General features: G+C 47.4%; 1 protein-coding gene and 1 non-coding gene across 6 annotated transcripts in view; both read right to left on the reverse strand.

Moving 5' to 3' along the window:
* SLC7A8 (solute carrier family 7 member 8) overlaps window positions 1–26,430 on the reverse strand; it is a 59,382-nt gene that overhangs the window by 23,033 nt on the left and 9,919 nt on the right. For 2 of the 5 annotated variants that reach the window (XM_001161755.6, XM_054666386.2), the window contains exons 2-3: window positions 18,041–18,245; window positions 16,987–17,138 (exon numbers count right to left, since the gene is read on the reverse strand). In XM_001161755.6, the coding sequence (XP_001161755.1) occupies window positions 16,987–17,138; window positions 18,041–18,245 (357 nt within the window). Of the gene's footprint in view, window positions 1–5,991; window positions 6,158–6,888; window positions 7,173–16,986; window positions 17,139–18,040; window positions 18,246–26,430 lie in introns of those variants that run through there. The other 3 variants (XM_509848.8, XM_054666387.2, XM_003339255.7) reach the window with 3 other exon arrangements.
* On the reverse strand, window positions 8,024–8,129 carry LOC112205405 (U6 spliceosomal RNA). The gene has a single exon (XR_002939372.1). It is a non-coding gene; the product is annotated as a U6 spliceosomal RNA (small nuclear RNA).

Below are 26,430 nucleotides of genomic sequence, written 5' to 3' on the forward strand. Positions count from 1 at the left end.
AGGCTGGAGTGCAATGGCGCAGTCTCAGCTCACTGCAACCTCTGCCTCCCATGTTAAAACGATTCTCCTGCCTCAGCCTCCCAAGTAGCTGGGATTACAGGTGTCCGCCACCACACCCGGCTAATTTTTGTATTTTTAGTAGAGACGGGTTTCACCATGTTGGCCAGGCTGGTCTCGAACTCCTGAGCTCAGGTGATCCACCCGCCTCGGCCTCCCAAAGTGCTGGGATTACAGGCCTGAGCCACCGCGCCCAGCCAAGTTAAGGATCTTGAGATGGGGAGATTGTCCTGGATTATCCAGAGGGACCAGTGTTGTCACAGGAGTCCTTTCAAGAGGGAGGCAAGAAGGTCAGAGTTACAAAAAGACATGTGATCATGGAAACATCAGACAGAGAGAAAGAGAGACTTGAAGATGCTACACTGCTGGCTTTGAAGATGAAAGATGGGGCCATGAGCCAAAGAATGCAGGAGGTCCCTAGAAGCTAGAAAAGGCAAGGAATTCTCCCCAGAGTCTCCTGAAGAAATTCAGGCCTGCTGACGCTAGAGTTTAGGACTTCTGACTTTCAGGACTAAGATAGTACATTTGCATAGTTTTAAACCACTAAGTTTGTGGTTACTTGTAACAGTAGCAATAGGAAATGGATACCAGACAGACATTATGCAGAAAGACCAGACAGCAGGGACATACCCTTAAAGAGAAAAGCTTTTAAACAGCAGCCAGGCAACGCACACCAGGAGCCCAAAAGAGTGTCTGTCCACAGGCCTTGCGGGACACCAGATGGAGGGAAGGGATGGCGCTCTCTAGAAGAGGGTAGTGAAGGTGAGGTCACTAGTGTGTTCACCTGGTTAGCAAAGTTCCACACCACATAGCCGCTTCCCACTTCTTCCAGCTTCCCAACCCTAGTTGGGATCCCACAGCTAGAGTGTTCCTATTTCCTCTTCCTCCATTTGGTAATTCAATACAGTAGCAAACAGCCTTGCCTTGTAACTCTAGCAGTGTTTTTCCTCTTTCCTTTTAGAGAAATCCAGGGCAAAAGATACAATATCCCTCCTTCATCTAATCCAGGTTCTCCTCCAGTCTCCCCTGTATTCCTTACAACTTCAGGCCCACCCACACAACCCAGATACGCAAACACTGGCCCAAGAATCACAAACTTCTTGCAAGGCGAGTGGAGTGCCAGGATGTTCACAGACACGAATCCTTTATTTTCTGCCCCCATGATTTTGTTGGTCTCCTTATTTCACCGGCCAGAAGCCACAATCAAAGGCCATAAAAGAAGTCAAGATAGAAAGCTACGAGATTATTATCCCAAGAGTCCTGAGTCTGAGTACACTCTTCACATCAGAGGGGACAGAGTGGCCCCACCGTGTACTGTCCCGTGGTAGACACCACCAAAAACACCTTGGAAGAGCTTGTCCTGTATCCTTCCGGGCTCAGTCAACCCATTTTTAACCCTAAATCAATATACAGTCATGTGCTACATAATGACATTTTGGGCAACAACAGACTATTTATACCTTGGTGGTCCCATAAGATTATAAGACCATATTTTTACTGTATCTTTTCTCTGTTTAGATATGTTTAATGCACAAATACAACTGCCTACAGTGCTCAGTACAGTAACATGCTGTACAGGTTTGTAGACTAGCCGCAACAGGTTACACCATGTAGCCTAGGTGTGTAGTAGACTATGCCACCTAGTTTCATGTCAGTACACTCTATGATGTTTGCATAATGACTAAATCATCTAAGGATACATTTCTCAGAATGTATCCCCATCATTAAGCAATGCATGACAGTACTATAGATTATAGGTAAAAGAGACAATTTAAAATTAATTTCTTTAGTGCCTTTTGAAATAGAACACCGATGAATCATTAGCATAAACAAATACATCTTCATTTAGAAGGTTTTAAGGATGGGTCGGGGAGTCGCGGAGCTGGTTTTAAGTCCCTGCAATCGTCCAGAGCTGAGGCTGTGATCTTATCACTCTTCCCCTCAACGCTACCTAGTAGCACCTGGTAAGTGAAGGATGATGTGGGTTTCTGGAGTCTTTTTCGGGCGTGGAACAAGTGAGCAGAGCTCAGAGGAGCTTGTGTAAGGTGTGAAGTGGTAAGAATGAGGAGGAGGATCACCAGCAGCATGAAGGGAAGGAGGCAGAGTCGACTCTCTCAGAGGGACCTGGCAGGTCTGAATCTGAGAATCACAGAACTTTTGAACTTGAGGAACTCAGCGGCCATGGTGCCCTTCCCAGCTTAGTCACGTACTCTCAGTTAACCTCTCTGAGCCTCCCTTTTCTCCATGTAAAACCTATGGTCCATTTGAATCATGTGACGATACTCTGTATCCTGTGTATTGTTGCATAAAATGTTAAATGATTATTTTTATTGTTCATCTTAAGAAACTGTAGACTGAGAAAGTCAAAAAGAGCATGTGATTTGCTCAGGATCATGCTGATACTCACAGGCAAAGCAGAGTGGCGGGGAATGGGAATGGTTTGAAGGATTTTAGAGACCATATCATGCATCAGACCACATTGTACATCGTGCCCCTGACCCTTCTCAATTTCTAATCTGTTTCATCTTTTTCTCTGGAGGATGCTCCTTCACAAATGACCTGCTCTGGGGTCCTTCAACCCAGCTGTCTGGAAGTTGGGAGTGGGTCACAGGTACAGGCTGTGGGGCTGGGGAGCACAGGCTAACGCACTGGACCAGAAGCCCAGATGGTCAAACATATTCCCGTGCCTCAGTTTCCACTAGTGAAGAAAATACCACCAGGTCTTATAAGTCACGTGCCTCTGTCTGCTAGGGAGGAACACCCTGCAGAAAGCTGAAGAGCTGCGCGGTTGCTGCCTGTGCTGCCCCACTCCTCAGGCCCCGCGGAGACTGTCCACAGCCAGCGGTGCACACGCAGCCATAAACAATCCCCTGGTGGCCGGTGTGGCCTTGAGGTCCTGTCTGGCACACAGTAGGCGCTAAAGCTTACTGAATGGAAACGACAGATAGATACATCTACACAGAAAATTCAAGGAGGGTGCACATAGAAGCCACCGTGCTGCTCTAGGGAATAAATATCAGGTTTAATATGTCATAGGATGGCCCATGAAGCAAGGCCAGCAAGTGCCCCGGATGCCAGACAGAGTTGTGGGGAGAGGGTACATATTGTGGCTGTCTCTCCTTCCTCTAGGAAAGCTCACAAAGTACAGCCAGGCACAGTCACTGACACCTGTAATCCCAGTGACAGTAGAGGCTGAGGTGGGAGGATCAATTGAGGCCAGAAGTTCGAGGCCAGCCTGGGCAACACAGCAAGATCCTGTCTCTTAAAAAATAACAGAAAATTAGCCAGATGTGGTGACACATACCTGTAGTCCCAGCTACAAGGGAGGCTGGGGTGGGAGGATCACTTGAGCCCAGGAATTCAAGGCTGCAGTAAGCTGTGATTGTGCCATTGCATGCTGGCCTGGGTAACCCTGTCTCTTAAAAAAAAAAAAAAAAAAAAAAAAGCAAAAAGCTTGCTGGGCACAGTGGCTCATACCTGTAATCCCAGCACTTTGGGAAGCTGAGGCGGATAGATCACTTGAGTTCAGGAGTTTAAGACCAGCCTGGCCAATATAGCAAAACCCTGTCTCTATTAAAAACACAAAAATTAGCATGCCTGTAATGCCAGCTACTCGGGAGGCTGAGAATCACTTGAACCTGGGAGGCAGACGTTGCAGTGAGCCAAGATTGTGCCACTGCACTCCAGCCTGGGTGACAGAGATTCCACCTCAAACAAAACAAAACAAAAACAAAACAAAACAAAAGCAAAGAAAAAAAAAGCTCACTAAGAGTACATGTTATTCCCAGAGAGAGACTACTTGATAACTGTTTTCTTTTTTTTGAGAGCGGTCTCATTCTGTCACCCAGGCTGGAATGCAGTGGCCTGATGTTGGCAAACTACAATCTCTGCCTCCTGGGCTCAAGCAGTCCTCCCACCTCAGCCTCCTGAGTAGCTGGGACCACAGGCATGTGCCACCACGCCCAGCTAATTTTTTGTATTTTTGGTAGAGATGGGGTTTCGCCATGTTGCCCAGGCTGGTCTTGAACTCCTGAGCTCTAGCAATCTGCCCACTTTGGCCTCTCAAAGTGCTGGGATTACAGGCATGAGCCACCAATGTTTTCTTTTTTTTGAGACAGGGTCTTACTCTGTCATCCAGGCTGGAGTGCAGTGGCATGATGATGGCTCACTGCAGTCTCAAGCTCCCCAGACTCAGGTGATCCTCCCACCTCAGCCTCCTGAGTAGCTGAGGTGTGTGCCACCAGGTCCAGCTAATTTTTGTATTTTTTGTAGAGACGGGTTACGCCAGGTTGCCCAGGCTGGTCTCTAGAACTCCTGGGCTCAAGTGAGCCACCTGCCTTGGCCTCCCAAAGTGCTGTGATTACAGGCGTGAGCCGCCCCACCCGGTGATGACTGTTTTCAGGTGCTCCCTTGCTTTGGATACAGGACTCTGGCTTCTCATTGAGCTGGGCCAGCAGGGGGTCATTTTGTGCCTTCCTCAGGGAGCCAATGAACATTCCCACATGGATCCCTGAACCAATCTCATTTCTTCTACTAAGCCAGCTGCCACTCGATGAGCCACACTATTCTGGTCTGACAGGGTAAAGGTTGGGATAGGGCCACCTGGATACGGGGCTGGATTGGTTGTTGTAAGGACAGTGCTAAGAAGAATGAACCAGTTGGGACTCTCCTTATAGTCAACTCTTGGCCCTAGAGGTAAATATTTGAAGCCTGCGCCCTACCACCCAAGGCTTGTGTCCAGCCTCATGGGTGATCAGAAGGCAGGAATGACCTTAGAGACCCAGAACCTCATTTTATTTTTCTTTTACAGATGGGAGTCTCATTCTGTCGCCCAGGCTGAAGTGCAGTGGCATGATCATAGCTCACTGCAGCTTCCCAGTCCTGGGCTCAAGCGATCTGCCTGACTCGGCTTCCCAAAGTGCTAGGATTACAGTTGTGAGCCACCATGGCGGCCCCAGAACCTCATTTTATATGTGAGTGAATTTAGACCCCAGCTAATTCGCAGCAAAGACCAGACTGGGACAGCCCAATTCCCAGTTGCTTGTTCTGCCTCTGCCCCGCCTTCCTTCATTATACACACATCACTCTGCTTTCCCTTGGCTGCTCCCACATCATCTCTCCTCCTGCTTGGGTCAGTGGTACCCATGGTCACTACTGCCAGTGCCACTTGGGACTCTGGGTCTGTCACCAAGACACTGGTTAGCCCCAGCCTGGACTGCTTTCTGGGCAGCAGGAAGGAAGGTGCCAATATGGCAAAAGGGGAAGACTTTGACAGTTATGCCTCAGAAACCAAGAAAGGTGCATCCATTGCTCCCAGGGCTTTAGAAAGTCATTTCCCACAGGGATCTCCACCTTGGGTCCCCTCCCACCAGCCCCCTTAATCAATGTCACAGTCACATGTTCCCTCCAAACTCCCGGAACTCCATTTGGATTTCTCGGTCTCGCTGGCTTGCACCTTTCTCAGGAGTGGACTGGACTGGCTTGGAAAGGCTTGGTTTTCCTTTAACATTTCCAGAACCAGGCCACTCCTCCTCGTCTGTTCAGATAAGTGAAAACAGGCAGTAGAAAGGGGGGAAAATGTCCAGACTTGCCAAAGTCCATAAAGACAGATGGTGAAGAAGAGAGGGAAAGAGCACAAGAAACCACAGGGCGGGAGAGAGCAAGGGGAGGACAATGCAGATGAGTGGGAGAGAAAAAGGGCTTGAGAGGAGCAGAACAGAGAGGCCAGGACTGAAAACAGCAAGATGGAATGTACTAAGCAGAGGGCTGCTGAAAAAGGAAGCAGTGACGCCACTTTGTAGAAATCAGAACGCCCTGTTCCTCTCCAAACCTGCAAAACAGGCACCTTTCTGGATGGAGCTCCCCAGCCCTCTGAAACGCCATAAATTTCACCTGGGTCATGGCCTGCCAGAAGGGTTGGCTTCTCAGCCTCACCTTTTGCTGGGGCGTGCACTTCTCTGCCTTCTGCCACGCTCTGGCCAGCTCCCACAGACTCCCTCCCCTCCAGCTGGAGCAAAAGGGGTGAGGCATGTCCCTCCCAGCAGCCCTCTGGGTCTGGGTGCCCAGGCTGGAGGTTGGAGCCGCTGGGCAGGGAAGCCGGGCCTGTGGGGGCGTGGGTGTGGCTACGCTCGGCTCTGTGATTGGCTGCACCGAGCTCCTTGGCCGCCTCCCCCGCTTGTGGAAGGAACTGAGCACGTGTTTCTAATTGTGGAAAAGCCGCTTCGGCTTGGCCTGTCCAACCGCAGGCGTTTCCAGATCTAGGAGGTAAGCAGTGCCGGCTGCCAAAAGGCGCTGATAGGCAAAGAAAACACGGAGGCCTGTTTGACCTCTAACGCACACAACCCAAGGCTCTGATAAGGTTCCAGTTCTGCCCACGCAGGCCACACGGAACAGTCTTTCCTCGTCAAAGACCCAGAGAGGCCTGGAGGTGTGGGGGAGTGGGCAGACACGGATCCAGCTTCACAGAACCCTCCTAGAATCCTTCTCTATTCCCCGCCCACCCCCACCTCAAGACATTTTTTTATAGCGGGTGAGGGGCCACATTATAAAGTCCTTCCGCACCTGGATTATTGTACATGTAACATAACTTGTCTGATGAAGTTATACATATAACTTGACTGGTGAAAGACAAAAACGTTAAAAAAAAAAAAAACCCACGAAAAGCCACACAACAGACAAAAAAATATCAAAGCAGCCCTTCCTCATAAACTGCGCTTTGATCCCAGCTTCTATAAAGTGCACAGTGGGGAGTGTGGTTTTGAAACAGATCTTGCCTATCACACGATAGTAACATTTCCCCTTCTCCAGCCCTTTTCATCTCGAAGCACTTACAACGTTTTAGAAATCTCGGAACCCCCTCCAAAGGAGAGGAGGTGCTCTGAGCCTTCCGGAAGGGCCTCTCTCTTCCAAGGACACACCAGCAGAGGAGGAGGGTGCAGAGAAGCTGTGAGTGCTCCTGGAGGCACACAGCTTTTACCAAACACTTCCAGCTAAGCTCCTGCCCATACTGCCCCATCCCCTCCCCTCCTCCCTTCCTGGCTCTCTCTTCCCCTTCCTTCTTATCCTGTTAGCTCCTGCGCCAGCTGCTGGAGCTGGGGTTTCTGCTGAATCACCACCCAGTATTTAGCTCAGCCAAGAGGCAGGAATACCCAGCTCAGCATTTTCCGAGAGCTGAGTAGTTCTCTCTTCAGCATGAGCTAAACATGGCTCCTCAGCTGGCCTGGATCGGGGAGAAGCGAAAAACTGAAGACACCAAGAAATCCAGGGTGGCCTGCCATGCCACCCTGGGGAACCCTATTTTAATCCTACTCATTACTTTTTCAGCCTGGGCCTGAAAAATTGCTGTTTCACACCCCAATTCTCAGGGCTGATGTCCCCCCAGACATGGAGCAAGGTGGATGAGAATGGGTTCTGTTGAGTCTGCACTGAGCCCAGGAGGGCTAGCCTGACCCTCCATCATATTTCAGTCTTGGAAGACAGGGTGTGGATCCTGTGAGGTTTAGTTGGTTCTTGGACCAGAAGGCTTGTAGGCTCTGTTGGTGTTCACCCAATTCTATAAACCTGGACCCAGGCTGCAAAATTCCCCCAAAACGGTTCAGTTATAACCCAATTCCAAGGGTAGCTTGTACTTAAACTTGCTGAACTCTTTTTTCATTTCTTTTTTTTTTTTTTTTGAGACGGAGTTTCGCTCTTGTTGCCCAGGCTGGAGTGCAATGGCACAATCTCGGCTCACCGCAAGCTCTGCCTCCCGGGTTCAAGCGATTCTCCTGCCTCAGCCTCCTGAGTAGCTGTGATTACAGGCATGTGCCACCACGCCCGGCTAATTTTGTATTTTTAGTAGAGACAGGGTTTCTCCACATTGGCCAGGCTGGTCTTGAACTCCCGACCTCAGGTGATCCGCCCTCCTCGGCCTCCCAAAGTGCTGGGATTACAGGAACGAGCCACTGCGCCCGGACATTTTTCTCTTTTTAATATGGAACACTTCGTGAATTTGCATGTCATCTGTACATGGGGCCATGCTAATCTTCTCTGTACTGCTCCAATTTTAGTATATGTGCCGCTAAAGTGAGCACAACTTGCTGAACTCTTATAACAGAGATGCCCTTTTTTCTTTCCCCCAAAGCTCCAAGTACCACTGGGCCTCACTCCCATAAGCCTTCTGATTTTATGTTCTTAGGTATGTGATATAAATTTGGTGTGTCACATTAACCCTTAAAAGTTTACCAGACACGATTAATGGGTGACTTTATTTAAACCATGAGCCCTGGCTCCTCTGAGAAAAACAAAGTGATCCTTGACAGTCAGCAACAAAAGGCCAGAGAATTTAAGTTTCTAGGCTGGTACAAGAAAGTAGGCAAATCTCTACCACACCTGGTGGAAGCTGAACTCCAAAACAGTTTCCTGTTTCAGGAAACCTCAATCTCATTCACTATTCTCCCAATCAGAAGTAGACATATTCCCAGAACAAGACCCTCATTCCTCCATTTCCAGGGTGTGGGCACGCACACTCTCTGAACAGCAGAACTTCTGTCTGAGAGTAGAAGCTGAAGAGCAGAAGAGACACTATGGGAATCAGGAAAGAGGAGGTGATCTGGGCCAGCAGTTGAAGCACATTGAAACGAAGAAGACTGACTTCTCAGGTAACTTACTTACTCTGCCATTGTAGACATAGAGTCCAAAAGCACAGGGGATGCTTTCTCAAGTCCCAGCAAGTCTTAAGTGTTGAAGAGTGAGTAGAAAGGGTGACAAGGACAGAGGGGTCAACTTGACCAGTCTGAACCACACCAATTCAGACGATACAACAATACGTACAGACAATACGACCCAGTGTTGTCCTTGATTTACTTCACCTGTATCCCCAACAAGACCATGCAGTCCTTGACTCCTTCAACCTTAATCACCAAGGCCTACCAATTCTACCTCCTAAATGCCAAATGCATCTACTTTTCTCTACTCCCACTGCCCCAAGATGCACATGATAGTCATCTGCAATCTGAATCCTTACAACTGAATCTTTTCTTGCCTCTGATCTTATTCCCCTCACCAATCCATCCTTTAGCTTTGCAGCATGACTCTCCTAAAATACAAATATGATCATGTCGGTCTTCTGTCTGAAACCCTTCAAACCTCATTCCTCCTAAGGGAAAGCCCAATCTCTTTATGGCCCATGAGGCTTTTCATGATGGGGTCCTTGCTTCTATTATATATTTCTTGCCTCCTAGTCTATGGTGTGGCTATACTGAACAACGTTTAGTTCCCACAAACAGCTGTGATTTTTCCTGTCCTCAGACCTTGACACATGTTAATTCCTTCTGCTAGAACATTCTCCCCACCCCATTCTACTCCACCCTCCCTCCATGCTGAATATTGCCTGACTATGTCCAACTGGTCTTTCAGTCTCAATTTACATGTCACTTTCTCCAAGAGCTTCTTCAACCCCAGTCCCATCCTCACTTTTCTTGCAGGAGCTGCCTGGATGCTGTCCTCCTGGGGAACTGGAACTCCAGTTTGAACTGAAATTCCCTGTATACTTGTCAGGAACATCCACTGGACTGTGAGTTCCTTGGTACAAAAACTAAGTATCCCCATGCCTGCCACAGTGCCTGGAGCAGAACAGACACTCAAATATTTAATAACGTATGACTGATTGTGTATTACCTGCGGCATCAATAGAGGACACACAGGTGGGTGTAGTATAATACGTGTTAAGAAAGAAGGCTAAATCTGCTGCTGCTGCTTCACATGAGAATGAGAGTCTTTCGGTTTATTGTTGTCTCCCCCGTGCCAAGAACAGTAACTAGCCCATCATGGGCACTTGATAAATGTTTGTTGAGTGACTAAAGTGTTGCATTTATATAACATTTCCCAAGAGTCCCAATCCCTTTCTAAGTTATACTGCTCTAGAGCAGGCAAAATTTTGAGCAGGATCCTGGGAACACCACCCTGGGGAAGATTCTAACCAGAGACCTGCTCAGCACCCCTCGGGGCTCTAGGGAGGACATGGAAGGCAGACATGGAGTCTTGCTCTGTCGCCCAGGCTGGAGTGCAGTGGCGCAATCTCGGCTCACTGCAACCTCCGCCTCCTGGGTTCAAGTGATTCTCCTACCTCAGCCTCCTGAGCAGCTGGGACTACAGGCCCCCGCCACCACGCCCAGCTAATTTTTGTATTTTTAGTAGCGACGGGGTTTCACCATATTGGCCAGGCTGGTCTCGAACTCCTGACCTCGTGATCCACCCGCCTCAGCCTCCCAAAGTGCTGGGATTACAGGCGTAAGCCACCACGCCCGGCCGACATAGAACACCTTCTAACTGCTTGTCATCAATGCTGGGAACATTTAAGTTGAAACGTATTTCATTTTGATTTGGGGACAAACTTGATTCCTTCCCTTAGTAGTCAATTAATCAATATGTCCAGCTGATTCTATTCCTAAATCTTTCTTGTTTTTGTCACCTCTCCATCCTTGTTACTTCATTCTTAGTTCAGGCTACCATCTCTCTGGCCTGGACAAATGCCTAGCCTGCTTGTCTCTCTGCTTCAAGTTTCAGTCTTTTCTTTCCCAAATGTGAACCTAATCATGTGACTCCTCTGCTCAAAATCTTTCAGTGATTCCCTGTTCCTTGGATAAAATGTACTTACCTTTCAACATTTAGCTCAAGCTGGGAGCCTTTCCAAGCACTGTCTTCCCAACTTTGAAGCCCCTTTCTCTGTGTTGCCCACATTTTTTCCCCATCACATTGTATTGTAATGATGTGTTTTTGCATACGATTCTCTTCACTAGACTAATCTTTTCTAAGACTCTATAAATCATACCTTATCTCCTCTTAGTGTAGGAGTTCAGTATGGTAATTAGCTGATGGATTTTTTTAGTTTCTTTCTCTTTTCCAAAAAAAAATCTGCTTACAGGATAATTTTCATCTTAATGCATCATAAAAATGAAAAATGAGATGTTAGTCAAACTGTCCATTGAGTAAAAATCAAGAGATTTTCAATACATTTAGATTTTAAATGCTGGCTAGTTAGAAGGCGTACAGAGAAAAATGGAGTCTTGGATATATGGGAATCAAATGTAGGCCAGTCTGTATTTGTCTGAATTCATATAAACAAGGCTGATCGGATACCCGAAGAACTCTCTGGGGACTAGGGAAGGGCAAGAAGGCAGTGCTGCCCAGGTATCTGAAGGAAAATGTTTAGTGTCTGGGGAGGAGCAGTTTGGGGGTAGAGAATGTGAAGGCTCAAGGGAAAATAAACTGAGGTTAAGGGATTTAGATGATAGGAAAGATTATTGAATGCTCTGAGGTCAAGGGATTGATTAAATTTGCAAGAGACTTGCAAAACAACTCACGAGTTTCTCTGTGACAGCATTCTGCACCAGGCAGTTGGAGGCTTTCTGCAGAGGAACTGCAAAGCAACTCAGGAGTTTGAAGCAACACATGAAGTCCTTTCCTTTCCAAATAGCTCAAGGAAGAAGAGCTATCTGAAGCCCTGGAAAAAGCTAGCCTCTTAGGAATCTCAGTAGAAAGATAGAAAACAAGATTAGAAGCATTTTTTCCTTGAGAGATGCATACAGGATATTTCTTTCTCCTGAGGGTGAGGAAGGAGAAGGAACTTCTTTAGGTGAAGACATTCAGGGAGAAGTGGGGAACTTGAATAAAAAGAATTGATTCCACTTCAGGTGCTGGACATGACTCCAACCCCAAATGAGAGGAAGGAGGCCAGGAGCTGACTGAATGAAAGGTGATCCAGTCTCCAAGAGAATGGGGGGCAAACAGATCTCAAAGGAAAATGCAGAGTTGCACAGATGCACAGATGGAAGCCTGGGAAAGGGTGTCCCCTGGACCCAGTGCTTCCTCTGGATCATTGTGGACGCTTTGTTTACAACTAGAGACCCAGGTAACAGCCAAAAGATGTGGCTACAGGACAAAACGGCAAGCTGTAGGCCGGGTGGGGGTGGCTCACACCTGTAATCCCAGCACTTTGGGAGGCCAAGGCGGGTGGATCACGAGGTCAGGAGATTGAGACCATTCTGGCTAACAAGGTGAAACGCTGTCTGTACTAAAAACACAAAAAATTAGCCGGACGTGGTGGCGGGTGCCTATAGTCCCAGCTACTCGGGAGGCTGAGGCAGGAGAATGGCGTGAACCCGGGAGGCAGAGCTTGCAGTGAGCCGAGATCGCGCCACTGCACTCCAGCCTGGGTGACGGAGGGAGACTCCGTCTTAAAAAAAAAAAAAAAAAAAAAAGGGCACGCTGTAGGAATAACCTGTCGATACATAGGTCCATGCAGCCAGAGTTGTACAGTAATAGATGCACTTTATTTAGAACTATCCACTAGGACTGCAGCTACTGGCCAGGGGCTGATGATAAGGGCGGCTGTCGCTGCTGGCTCTATATCTTACTTGGATCTTTTATATGGGGAATATAGTCATTTACTCATGAAATAATACAAAAGGAGAAAAACACACAAGCAAATCACAAAAGGTATCAAAACCAAGTTCTAACACTTCCCAGTCCCCTCCTAACTCCCTCCACTCCCACTAATATACTTGTTCTGGAGAAGAGAGAAAGGCTTTTTATTTAATTAAAATGTAAAATACTTTCTCTCTCTCTCTCTTTTTTCTTTTCTTTTTTACTGCTGGGTGGCTAGGGATATTCTGCTGACTCAGCAGTGAGTAATCAGCTTTGACCTAAATAATAGAATAACTCGAAGCGGCAGCTGCAGTTGCATAAGTGTGATCCAAGTCTGCAGTTCCTTCCCTCTCCCTCTCCTCTCCCCAACCCGCTCAGGATCCGGCAGGCAAGCCAGTTTCAGCAGGTTCTTTCCACCTCTCCACCCCCACCACCTGGCTCCTCCCAACTTCATTTCTCATCAGTTCTCCTCCAAAACAGCCCCACCATGGAACCAGACTTGGCCTCATCTCCTCCCTCCCCCAGCAAACCCTCGCCACGGGCTTTACCACACAGGCTCTCCCTGCTGGGCCCTGTGCCCTGTCCTCCAGTGCCCTCCATTATACACCAATGACCTCTCCACAGAGGGTGGCCTTTCCTCAAAACCTCTCGCTTCACAGTCATCAGCATGTCGCCACAGGACAGCAGGAAGCAGAGTTCCCCATGTGCATATGTTTATGCCACACCCGAACTCTCTACTGCGTCTCTCAAAAGAGACACAGGCTGGGCTTATTTTATGTAGCTGGCTTGCCGGGCACCTGCTAAGAGGATGAGGAGGGCTGGATGATGGTGGGGGTAGGTGGGTGGGTGGGAGGGGTGCTGGAATAAAAAGTGCCAGCATTTAATGAAATATAGCATCTACCAGTCGGGCGCAGTGGCCTCACTTTGGGAGGCTGAGGCGGGTGGATCACTTGAGGTCAGGAGTTCGAGACCAGTCTGACCAATTTGGGGAAACCCCATCTCTACTAAAAATACAAAATTAGCTGGGCATGGTGGCTCATGCCTGTAATCCCAGCAACCTGGGAGGCTGAGGCAGGAGAATCGCTTGAACCCGGGAGGCGGAGGTTGCAGTGAGCCAAGATGGCGCCACTACACTCCAGCCTGGGTGACAGAGTGAGACTCCATCTCAAAAAAAAAAAAAAAAAAAGCATCTACCAAGCCTTCCTGACAGCTTGGTTCTTGTTTTACTGAATACCGTATGAGAGGATTGGATGCTTATCTGGTATGGCCTGCCATAAAATTCAAAAAAAAAAGAGAGGATTTGAGGGGCCTATAGAAGTGGATTAAAAAAAAAAAAGTATTCAACAAACTGGAAAACAGAACCTCTGTACACAGACTCAAAGCAGCTGGGAGTGTCAGGCATAAGGAAAGGGAGAGAGGAAGTTTGTTATAGCTAATGCATGTACGTGTGCACCCTGCCGGGCAGAGGGATGGCAGCTCCACATGGCCTTCACAGCTAGGAGGAAAGGGACACTGCAGCGGGACAGGTGTGGAGCTGGTTTCCATTTCCCCTAAAGGAAATAAGGAAGAATACGCTTGGGAATAAGAAGGATTTAAGATTTTTCTGCTTATGAAGGTAGACAAATATTTGAACCCATATTTCAAGGACATTGAAAATTCCTGTCTTTAGAGGACAAGATTGGCTACTGTTAAGTTGGACATAATTTCCTTGCAGTTCTGCTGAGAAGGCAGAGGCCAAACTTAGATAAGCTTTATTGAATCTTTGACTACAGGAATAGAGGAGGGGGGTCTTGTCATTTTTGTCATCAGCCAGTTTCTAAATTTCTCCTTGGCTTGGTGCTAGCAGTGTCTAGGTGAGGGGAAGGCTGTGGAGAGGACTGTGCAACATGTCATTCTGGAGCAGGCCTACAGGCAGGTGGCGTTCTTATCTCCTAGGAGAGTTTGGACCTTTCTGGTCCGAGGGGACGCCAAAAAGGCTACACTACTTTGGAGGGTCTTTGTGCAAGAGGTCAAACCCATGGCAGATTTGGGGAATGCAAAGAAAGCCATGGGGTCTGGCTGCCTGGGAACTTCTTCAACCTGTGGCCTGGCTCCTCTCCTAGGGTGCAAACTGAACAGCCTCGGGGGTTCTTGATTTCTAGTAGAAGGGTAAGGGTGGCCTCTTGTCTGAGACACTTTAGCAGCATCAGCAGGAAAAAGGAAGCTGTCTGTGTGCAAAGAAACACCAAAACAGCAGTTGCCAGCACTTCTGCGGCCTTGCTTCCCACCCTCCCATTAGCTGATCTGATGGCAGAAACAGCACTCTTCCTGCATTCCCACGCCCTCGCTCTTCCCCGCTCCCCATCTCAACTCTGGATCCAGCTAGGATGCAAGGATAAAGTGGCCCCAGCATCTTGCCCACCCCCAGTGACTGATATGACTGGGGTGCTGGGTGTCTAACACTGTGCTGAGGGTGTCCCCTTCCTTCTCTCTTGCAGTCCTTGTGACCACGACCTCTTGAGGCAGCTAGGATTACACTCTCCATCTCACAGTAGGGTGGGCGAGTGATTTTGCCCAGCACTCAACACTGCAGTTAGAAATGGTGGACTGGAGATGCAGGCGCAGGCAGCCTGGTTTTGGAGCCTGCATTCCTCTGCCTCCAGATCTGTGAGCAGGCCTGATCAAACACAAGGAATACACCCCCAAACAAATGTCTTGGCCCCATATTGCAAATGGCCTGGGTGGTGGAGGTCTGTCCCAGGGTTGACCAGCACTGCCAAAGAGGGCTCACTTGCCAAGGAGACCGCCTCTTGGGTCCCAGCTGCCTGCCCTGTAAGAGGCTACTGAGGTGGGTGAGTGATCTCTTCCTCCCCCATCCCGTAACAGGACAGAAGGAAAAGTGTCAGGACCTAGGAAAGCATATGGCCAGGATGATCACTGCCCTCAGCTAAGTGTATGTGTGTTAGAAGCTATGGGAAGGCAGGGACCCAGTGAACCCTAGAGGTGGAGACCCTGAAACATATCTAAGTATTTACTTTAGAAATTAGTTTTTTATTAAAGATGTAAAATACCCCAATCCATTGAGATGACTAATATCAGAGATAAAGCTTTGAGACGTCCTAGAAATACGGCTCTGCAGAACTTCTCTAGGAAGCCTCTCTAACCTATTCCAGCCCACAGAGATCTTTTCCCCTTCTCTGAATTTTATTCTTATTGTTGTTTTTAATTTCTTTTTTTTTTTAGAGACAAGATCTCACTATGTTGCCCAGGCTGGAGTGCAGTGGCTATTATTCATAGGTGTGATCATAGCTCACTGTGGCCCAGAACTCCCAGGGTCAATCGACCCTCCTACCTCAGCCTCCCAGGTAGCTGGAACTACAGGTGTACACCACCATGCCTAGCTCCCTTCTCTGAATTTTTACTGCAATTGAATCCTAACCACAGTATCTGTCTATATGGCTTTTCTCCTAGTTAGAAAACTCATCAAGGGCAGGGATCATGGACAAACCCTTCTCCAAGAGAGTTAAAAGAGTGTGACTTGACAAGTTGAGGTAGATGTGGACGTACTGCCAAGAAGCCAGAGTAATCTTCCTAGGAGCAGCTGGGAGTAGCCAGCACAGTGCAGTGCACTGGACAGACAAGAAATCAGGAGCCCTTGCACTCCACGTGGCCTGCCTCCCTGGGCAAGTCATTTGCCTGGCTCTCTGTTTCCTTATCTGTTCTGGGAAAATGTTAACACTGGCCCAGCTTACCTCATGGACTTGTCATTAGGCCCAAATCAGATAATATAGGTGAAAGTGCTTTGCGTAATGTCAAGAACCCTGCCAGTGAAAATCATAGTGCCTCCAAGGAGCTACTTAAGTTTCTTTCTTTTTTTTTTTTTTTTAACACCAGACAATTGTATGCAGAATCCATTCATAAAAAACAAACTTGTAGGAAATTGAAAGAAAAGTAATGGGGAAAAGAAAAGGAGGCAGGGTGAGGTGGGTCAGGCCTGTAATCCCAGCACTTTGGGAGGCCAAGGCGGGCGGATCACTTCAGGTCAGGAGTTCAAAACCAGCCTGGCCAACAGGGTGAAACCCCATCTCTACAAAAAATACAAAAATTAGCCGGGCATGGTGGCTCACGCCTGCAATCCCAGCAACTCGGGAGTCTGAGGTGGGAGAATCACTTGAATCTGGGAGATGGAGGTTGCAGTGAGTGGAGATCACGCCACTGCACTCCAGCCTGGGTGACAGAGTGAGACCCTGCCTCAAAAAAAAAAATGGAGAGAAGTTAGGAGAGTCAGAGACATGTAGACCTCCAGGGAGGATAAAAGAGGCTGTTCCTCAGACTGGGTGCAGTGGCTCACACCTGTAACCGCAACACTTTGGGAGGCCGAGGCAGGAGGATCACTTGAGCCCAGGAGTTCAAGGCTGCAGTGAGCTATGATCATGCGGCTGCGCTCCAGCCTGAGTGACAGAGTGAAGACTCTGTTTCTAAAAATAATAATAATAAATATAATAAAAGAGGCTGTCTTGCTACCAAGACCCAGATGACACTTACATAAGCAGATGGCAGCCAGGAGCCGAAGGCCAGACTCTGGGGGGAAGCAGGTGGGGAAGAGCGGCTGCAGCACGTAGTTGGAGAAGGTGAGGGCGATGACAGCCTGGTTGGTGGGGTAGATCACCAGCACAGCAATCCACAGCCTCAGGAACCTGAAGGAGGAAAGGGACATCCGCCGACAGGCATGGCAGGGATGCAGAGCCATCAGGGGAGAGCCCGGGCAAGTCATGCATCTCTTTTTTATTTTCAAGGATGCTGAAGAGCCCAGCCTCTGCCCCCACCCACAAATGAGACACCCAGCCCTCTGCAGTGACAATAAAATGGTTTAATGATGAAGAGCTAAATTTCCACAAGCACTAACCCAAGTCTTGGCATTCTTTCTTTCTCTCCTCTCCTTTCATGATCTCTTCTCCACCACTGTGGCCACCAGCATCCAATGGTGGAAAAACAAAATTTGCAACCCCAGAATGTTGATAGACAGGACATACTAAGGGTGTGGTTACGTAAGCAATAATCAGGAGAGGTATCAAGTGGAGGTTTGCAGGGGAAGCGCCTTCCACACCCTTTGGCCCATTGGTGAGGGTTTACCAATGGCAGGGATGCAGAAATTGAGGAAATTTAAGATTAGGGCCCAGCTCTAGAGGGAGGCCATCATCCTTGGTAGTGTGAGAAGAGGGTACACTCTACCTTAGCTGGCCACTCCCATTTGTCAAGATAGAAGGGCGTTGTTTTTGTGATGTGCTTTCTCTGGGAATCTATGGTCAGTGTTGTTATACAGTTCTGTTTGCTCTCACTCATAGACTCCTTCCCACTAAGATCAACATAGAGGACAAAACTACAAACCTGGTCCTCCATCATTATCGGGAGCCTCAAGGGGACACAAGGCTACACTAGCAACCGTGGCAGGAAAGCAGAAGAGACATTCCATTCGCTAGCACCCCGTGGCACACTGGAGACTGGAAACCCCTGGCCTTGGCTTTTTCCAATCTGACCTCCTTCTGAATGTCTTCCTGCTTTTCCCCTAGACCATTCAGGTCTCCACAGATCCTCTTACCCAGCCAGTCCTCCGAAGATGTCCTTGACATAGGAGTAGTCACCTCCAGATTTGGGGATGGTGACCCCGAGTTCAGCATAGCAGAGGGCTCCCACAACTGTGATGAAGCCCGTCACAATCCAGACGATGAGAGCAAGGCCCACAGAACCGGCATTCTCCAGCACTCCCTTTGGCGAGACAAAGATTCCAGAGCCGATGATGTTCCCTGCATGAGGCACCAAGGGTAAGGAGGGGAGACAGTAGAGACAGGACGGTTGGCAGGATTGGCATTTGGAGGGTGGTCTCATTTCTGATCTGATTCTGAAATGCCTTGGATATATGTAAATGATCTGCAGGCAGGTGTGCCTAGCAATAATTCTCCCTGAAGTAGGGGAAAGAGGAGCAGAGAACTGACACTTATTGACCAGGAACTTGGTCAGGTACTTCCCACATCTCATTTAATCCTCAGGATGACACTATGGAATCAGATATTTCTCACATTTTACAGAGGAGGAAACTGAGTCTCAGAGATACCAAGTGAGTTGCCTAGGTCCACATCGCAGTAAGTGATGGTGAAGTATTGAATCTCAGGACCCTCCAGCTGAGCGACACGTGGTCCACCCAAAGTGACAAGGGCTTCAAGACTCTCTGAAAATGGCAGGGCTGGAAAAGTGGGCTGTTTTCAGAGACCACCTGCCACTGGAAGGCTTCAAAAATGAGCCAAAGGGCAATATTTTTTGGACAGATTGTGGTCATACCCCAAGACTGGGGGTTTTCAAGACTTACAAGTGTGGAAAACACTCCTGGAGGCTGGCTTCTACCCTAGACATGACGGCCCCACCCTTGGTGAAGAACATAAAATAACTCTATAAAAATAGTCCTAGTGGTTTAGAAGTGGTGTGTAGGAATGCAATACATACAAAGCCTCAGTACTGCATTCTTTCAAAGGTCATTACCCACCAATGTTTCATGTGACCCTCAAAACAACCTGATGGAATTCAGGGAGAGGAGAGGGGCAGGTACTTCCCTCTCTATTTTACAAACTAAGAGATTAAGACATAGAGGGGTTAAGTGGCTTTCTCCAAATTCCACAGCTACTGATGGGTAAAATTGGATCTAGAAGTCAGTCTCCTGATACTTAATCCGGCACTCTTTCCACTAATCCACTTCTGCTTGTGTGCAGGGGCTGGTTTTCTCCTGAGAGGTGAGGCCCGCAGCCGGTACTGAATGGCTGGCTGCTGGGTTGTGTGTTACGCAGACGAGGAGTAAGAGTGTGGAGGCCGTTCCTGACATGCTTCCTCCCAAATGTTCCTCTGTCCACTTCTTGTGGTAAAAGAGGTCATCAGCGTCCATTGAGTGGGTGCTTTGAAAGTGCTGCTTCATGCTCTGCCCAGCTGCACCGCTAAATGCCTGAGGAAAGGAGCAGAGACCAAACGGATCCAGGTGGAAAGGCAGAGCTAGAGTATCCTGAGGTCAGCTGGATTTGACTGTGTTCTAAGGACATCTCCAGCCTCCATGATCTCTCTGTAGTGGTCTGGAACCAGTGAGATGGAGATTGTAAGGTGCTATGCTTAGCTTTTAAAAACTGATGGTCAGATCTCAACCATAACTCAACCTCAATCTAGCCCTGAGACTGAAATATAGGATCAGAGGGCACAGGCTGAAGTTAGATGCAGAGGAAAAGGAAGCACATATTTGTCTCAAATATGTCTTCCTAATTTTGGTGCTAACAGTCTTTCCCAACAGAACAGGGCTGCTTACAGAAATGAAACTAAGAGAAATAATTCCTCATCATCAAATTAGTGATAATAATTATCAGGCAAAGAGAAGATAGAAAAAGGAGATTCTGAGTGCCACCAATCCTTTACAGACTTTTCCTCTTCTTGTAAGTTTATGTAAAGTTCTATGATAGGACAACAGGACATCTTTCAGCCCTCCTCTCTCAGACAGTCCCCATATGCTCTATTCAGAGGTACTGGGTTAGCAGGGACTAAAAAACCTGCTTGTAGTATTCCAGGACTTAGGACACGTTCCCCCTTCCAGTGATTCTTCCCCTGCCAAACTGCTGTTCTCTGGACAATATCAAGTGCTGGGAAATGAGAGATCTAGAGACAGGTTTGCTAATAGTGCTGAAAGATGATAGTAAATTCCTTGCCTAGCAGGAAGTTATCAAAAGAGCGATCCATAGGGAATTTCAAAGCCAGCCAAGACTACAGCAATAAAGCTAGGGTTATAAAACCAGCTCAAGGAGTTAGAAAAACAATCAAAAGCAGCAGAAAAACAAGGTTTGACTTTGGTCTTTAAGGTACTGAAAAGGGAGGAGTGTATAGCTAGGTGCTTCTTAGAGCCAAGAATGGCTGTTGCAAGAGGGAAAATGAGGATGGGTGTTATTTAATAGATCCCATCTTCTCAGGAATGAAGAGTGTCAGTGTTCCACTAAGGGTTCGTAGAAAACAAACACTGCAGCAGGGATCAGTAAGTGCTTCTCTTCTGTTTTCACTCTGACATTTCGAGTATGTTCCCTTGTTCTAGGCCACAGGAGCCACTGGAAGATGGGACGTGCAACACTAACTGCCCACTTCTTGCCTTCGTTTCTTGGAGGCCCCAACCTTTAAGAACTCTGGCAGAGAGCTGCCAGAGTGATTGCGAGGGTCACAGTAGATTGGCATTGGAATAAGAGTCCTCACTTCATAAAAATTGGGTTTCTGCCCCCAAAACCTTATTTTTGACCAAATTAAAATTACAAAGATAGGCCAGGCATTGATGGTTCATGCCTGTAATCCCAGCACTTTGGGAGGCTGAGGCAGAAGGATCACTTCAGTCCAGGAGTTCGAGACCAGCCTGGGCGATATAGGGAGATCCTATCTCTAACAAAAAAATTTTTTGTGTTTTAATTAGCCAGACATGGTGGCATGCGCCTATAGTCCCAGATACTAGAGAGGCTGAGGTGTGAGGACTGCTTGAGCTGGGAGGGCGAGACTGCAGTGAGCTGTGAGTGCACCACTGCACTCTAGTGACAGAGCAAGACCCTGTCTCAAATAAATAAATAAATAAATAAAATTACAAAGATAAAAGCTAAAAAAATATTGAGCTACACTAGTATAAACTAAGTGCTAGGGAACAGCCTGTCGCCCAGGCTGGAGGGCAGTGGCACGATCTTGGCTCACTGCAACCTCTGCCTCCCAGGTTCAAGTGATTCTCATGCCTCAACCTCCCCAGTAGCTGGGATTACAGGTGTATGCCACCACACCTGGCTGATTTTTGTATTTTTAGTAGAGATGGGGTTTCACCATGTTGGCCAGGCTGGTCTCGAACTCCTGACCTCAGGTGATCCACCTGCCTCGACCTCCCAAAGTGCTAGGATTACAGGTGTGAGCCACTGCGCCTGGCCTACCATCTCCAATTTATAGGGGAAGAAAGTAGGACAATTATTATTTCTATTTTTCAAGTGGGAAAAATGACGGTATTATTATCCCTATTTTATGGATGAAGAAACTGAGACCTAGAAAGGCAGTTATTTATCTAAATCATAGGTGAGTTTGTTGTAGCTGGACTGGAAGCTAAATCTTCTGTCACAGCCTCCAGCTTTTCCCTGATAATAAAAGGTCTTCCTAATACACTGGGGTCAGTCTTCTATGCTGTACTTCATAGGCAATGGGAATGGTTCACAGGAGGCACTTATTGAAGAGTTGGAACACAGATCTGATTCCTTCCTTCTATTGCAGTACCACCTTCAGTGGGGATTTATAAAACATTGATATCCATTACCTTACTTGATCTCCTACGTACTTTCTTAGGTGCACAGGGCAGGTCATATCATTCCTATTTTACCATTGCAAAAACTGAGGCTCAGAGAGGTGAAGGGACTTTATCAAAGTCATGCACTGCATAAGTAGCAAGGCCTGGATGAGAAGCTAAGTCCTTGGACTCCTGGTCCAGACTTTCCTCCATGATTCCATGCTGCCTCCCCTCTGGAAACTGCACAACAGACGCTTTTCCAGTTGGGCTTTTCAACTTGGACACTGTCTAAGTGAGACTTTCCTGGAGTGGCTTTGAAAAAGACGAACTGGGAAAAGGCTTTTCTACTTTGACTATGAACCTACCTATCTTCCTTCCTTCCTTCCTGTCTCTGTTTCTTTCGTTCTTTCTTTTTTTTTGTTTTGAGACAGTCTCACTCTGTCACCCAGGCTGAAGTGCAGTGGTGCGATCTCAGCTCACTGCAACCTCCGCCTCATGGGTTCAAGCGATTCTCCTGCCTCAGCCTCCCGAGTAGCTGGGATTACAGGTGTGTGCCACCATGCCAGGCTAATTTTTGTATTATTAGTAAAGATGGGGTTTCACCATGTTGGCCAGGCTGGTCTCGAACTCCTGACCTCGGGCAATCCGCCTGCCTCGGCCTCCCAAAGTGCTGGGATTACACGCTTGGCTGTGGGTCTCACCACTCTTTCACCCAAGCTGGAGTGCAGTGGTGTGATCATAGCTCACTGCAGCCTCAAACCCCTGGGCTCAAGTGATCCTCCTGTTTCAGCCTCCCAAGTAGCTAGGACTATGGGTGTGTGCCACTATACCCAGCTAATTTTTATGTTTTTCGATGGGGGGAGGGGGTCTCACTATGTTGCCCAGGCTGGTCTCGAATGCCTGGCCTCAAGTGATCCTCCTGCCTTGGCTTCCTAAAGTGCTGAGATTACAGGCACGAGCCATCCCGCCCGGCCAACACACATTCCTTGATGAGATATAGGAAGAAAGTTGATTACTGTGGGTTTTTTCCTCCAATGTTTTAGCTTAGACTCATTGTCTGTAAAGCCACTTAGAATGAGACGCACATCCGTCTGGTATTGCTGAGGTACTCAAGGTTAGAGTTTTAGTCCTGCTTCTATCCTTTCCAACTAATCAAGTAATCATCTTATCACACAGATCTTCTTTAGTGAAGAATGAATTCTAGGATGCCTGGACAATGAAACCCAGTTTGGCTTGTTCTGTCAAAGAAAAACCAAGCAAATCATTTCATTAAAAAGGAGCCATGTTGTCTCAATGGGCAAGTCTTCACTAGAAAAATTGCCGGAATTGAGAAAACCCACATTTGCCGTGAATAATCACTAACTCCCCCATCTGTAGACCAATACCCATTAAAGCATTACTCACATCTAGGCTTGTCCACACGAGAATGTTACAGCCATCAAAGAATTTCCTAAGGCATAGAATTACAGACTTCTGACGCCCAACAGACCCTCAGATCCAAAAGGCTTTGGCCTTCCTTACTCATGCTAGCCTTGAAATCTAGCCACAGCCTCCTCCTGGGGCTTCGAGGTTTTGGCCATTTCCATGATGTCCAGAGAAAGCTAGGTGAACCTGCTTTGTGTTTCTTCCACAAAGTGGCTGAGAGGATCTCAGAGCTTTTCAGGACTAAGGGAACAGCGTGAAAGCAGGTCTGGCATGTGGGGCCCAGGCTTTGATCTTCACGCCAGGCCTGGAAGCTCACCATGCCTCTCACCCTGTTTACACTTTCCCATCGGGACTGTACAAACAGCTCCTCAGGGGTGGTAGCAGGTCAAGACTCTGACACATGCCCTGAGGAGTCAACATCTTCTGCAGATTGAGATGTGGAAGGCACTGCAGAACACTGCTCTTCTGGATTTCTTATTGAAAGCATGAAAAGGGCACTAGACTTAGAGCTGGAGGAGAAACTTTGTCCCTGCTTTGCTGTGTGACCTGAATTTTTCTGAAAATCAGTCTCTTCATCTGCAGAATGGGAGTAATTGTTCCTGCCCTGGCTACCTCAACAGGGTTGTTGTGGGGAATCAAGGGAGAGGCTACATGTGAGGCACTTTATGATTTGTGAAATGCTAACAAATGTAAGGAATGGCTAGGATTTGTAGCAGTAGGGACAGAGACCAGCCCTAGAAGAATTCAATGGACTTGCTTTGGAGGCTTGGCTCCATAACAGCACTGAACAGCCAGGACTGTGAAACATTCTCTGAGTCATTTGTCTGCTGGTCTAGGTGTAATTTGTAGATGCCGCAGGTGGGCGGGCAGCAGGTAATTGCATCTCAAAAGGTATTTATTGAGCGCCCACTCTGTACATGCTTGTTTTGGAAGGTAATTGGGAAGCACTTGTTCACACATGGACTTTTAATGAAACGGATGGAGCCAACTACCAGCTACTGAAAGACAGGCATCGTAGCCTGGGGGTGGTGGGGGGCTGAGTGTTGCGTCCTCAAATAAGCCCATGAAGAACCCACATCTTGCCTCCAGCATTCCCGGCCCAACTGGGGAGCCAGGCATCCACAGTGAGAGGCTTTGTCTTCCTTGGTGGTTTTCAACTGAGAACAACTTGTCTACCACCTCAAGAAGACAGCTGGCCGTATCTGGAGACACTTTTGGTTGTCACAATGAGGGTGGGAGAGCTACCAGCACCTCGTGTGCAGAGGCCAGTAACGCTGCTAAACATCCTACAATAGACAGGATAGCTTCCCACAACAAAGTATCTGGGCTTCATTGAAGTTTGAAGGTAGAACAGGGCTTCTCAACCTCAGCACTGTTACTTTTGGTTAAGCTCTAATCCCTTTCAAATTTGAGCCTGGATGATTTTTTTTTTAAAGCTAAGCCCAAAAATGTAGTATTCATGGGAATAACTCATTTTTAAATAGAACAAAATTTTCATTGTGGTAAAGACACGTAACAAAATTTACCATCTTAACCATTTTTAAGTCTGTAGTTTAGCAGTGTTAAGTATATTCACATCGTTGTGAGGCAATCTTGAATAATGATTTGTTTTTGACTGACTGCTATTATTCAATACTCACCATGTACTAGGTTATAGGATGTGAAAGTGAGACTCAGTGCCTGGTTTCAAGGAACTGTGTGGAAAGGGAAGACACATGTGCGCAGACACAGAACTGATACCACCACGCAGAGCAGAAGCTGCATGAGGGCTATTGCAATATATGACAAGATTTTAATGGGTGGAAAAAAAATCACTGGCATGGGCTGTTCAGAAAAGTCTTCCTGGAAGAGGGAAGTGTCAGACTGATGCTGATGAGTGAGTAGACTCAGCTCAGCAAAGAGAAAAGGAAAAGCAACCAGCTGGTTGCTAAGCAGATCAGACTTGGCCTGAAATGGTCAGTCTTCTTACTGGATCAGTCCAACTGAAATTTCAGAACCAAAATTATTGAGTTTGTGAGTTGGGGGTGGGAACCACTAATCATCAATGGTTCCCCCCATTCTACAACATTCTGATGCACTATGGTATCTTCCAATAAATATTCATTTCTTTCTCTCCTCGAGTTAAAGGAGTGCAAGGGCTTTGTTTTATTTTTTAAATTTTTACTTTCTTTTTTGAGACAAGGTCTCACTCTGTCACCCAGGCTGGAGTGCACGATCACAGCTCACTGCAACCTCTGCCTCCCAAGCTCAAGCAATCCTCCCACCTCAGCCTCCCTAGTGCTGGGACCACAGGCGTGTGCCACCCCACCCGACTAACTTTTAAATATTTTGTAGAGGCAGGGTCCCACTGTGTTACCCAGGCTGGTCTTGAACTCCTGGATCCAAGTGATCCTCCCACCTCAGCCTCCCAAAGTGCTGGAATTACAAGTATGTGCCACCCCACCTGGCCAGCTTTGTTTAAATACTCCACAAGAAACTTCCATTGCACAGCTAAGTAAACTGATAATTAGCTTGCTCAAGATTACAAAGATTGTAAATAGGGAAGCAGTTTGCAAATTTAAGACTATCTCTAAAGCCCATCTTTTTCTAATCAGTGGTTCCTCCCAGTCTATGGCATGCCGATGCAAATCATGGAAAAATTCACACTAAACTTTCTGCTCTCAGTATCAGGGTCCACATACCACCTTAAGTCAACCTGACCTGTCTTTATCAGCTGCTTACTAAACACTCTCTGCAGAACTGTACTCTTAAAAAGCACTGAAGTATTTGTGCATTTCCTAAATGTACAAACAAGCACCTTTAAAACATGGAGACAGATGAGAAAAGTAATAATTCTGCAGCAGTGGTACTCTTTCTGAGCAATCTGCTTTTGCAATGTGCAGTTCAGTGTGAGGTTGCCTGGTCCACCTTCAGACATTGTGAAACCTTCTCCCCAGAAGTGATGTCACTGCTAATGCTGAGGATATTTAAAGCAGGGAGCAAACCAATGGGAAGACATGTGACTGTGACAAAGATGAGGGATGAGATGTGATCAATAGAGCTTTTCAGCTCAAACTTCACTCATTCTATAAATAAAACAGCTTAAAATAGACTTGAGGGATTATTTTGCCTCCTAGAAATAAAATTCACCAGTGCTCAGGACAAGGCCTAGAATATAATGTGCTCGGTGAGTGTTTGTTAAAATGTGGAATAATTCTGAATCCTATGTCCAGCTGCTCCCACTCCTGCAGCAGAGAGGAGCCTGCAGT

Source organism: Pan troglodytes, chromosome 15 (genome assembly GCF_028858775.2).
Source record: "Pan troglodytes isolate AG18354 chromosome 15, NHGRI_mPanTro3-v2.0_pri, whole genome shotgun sequence".
Classification (NCBI taxonomy): Eukaryota; Metazoa; Chordata; class Mammalia; order Primates; family Hominidae; genus Pan; species Pan troglodytes.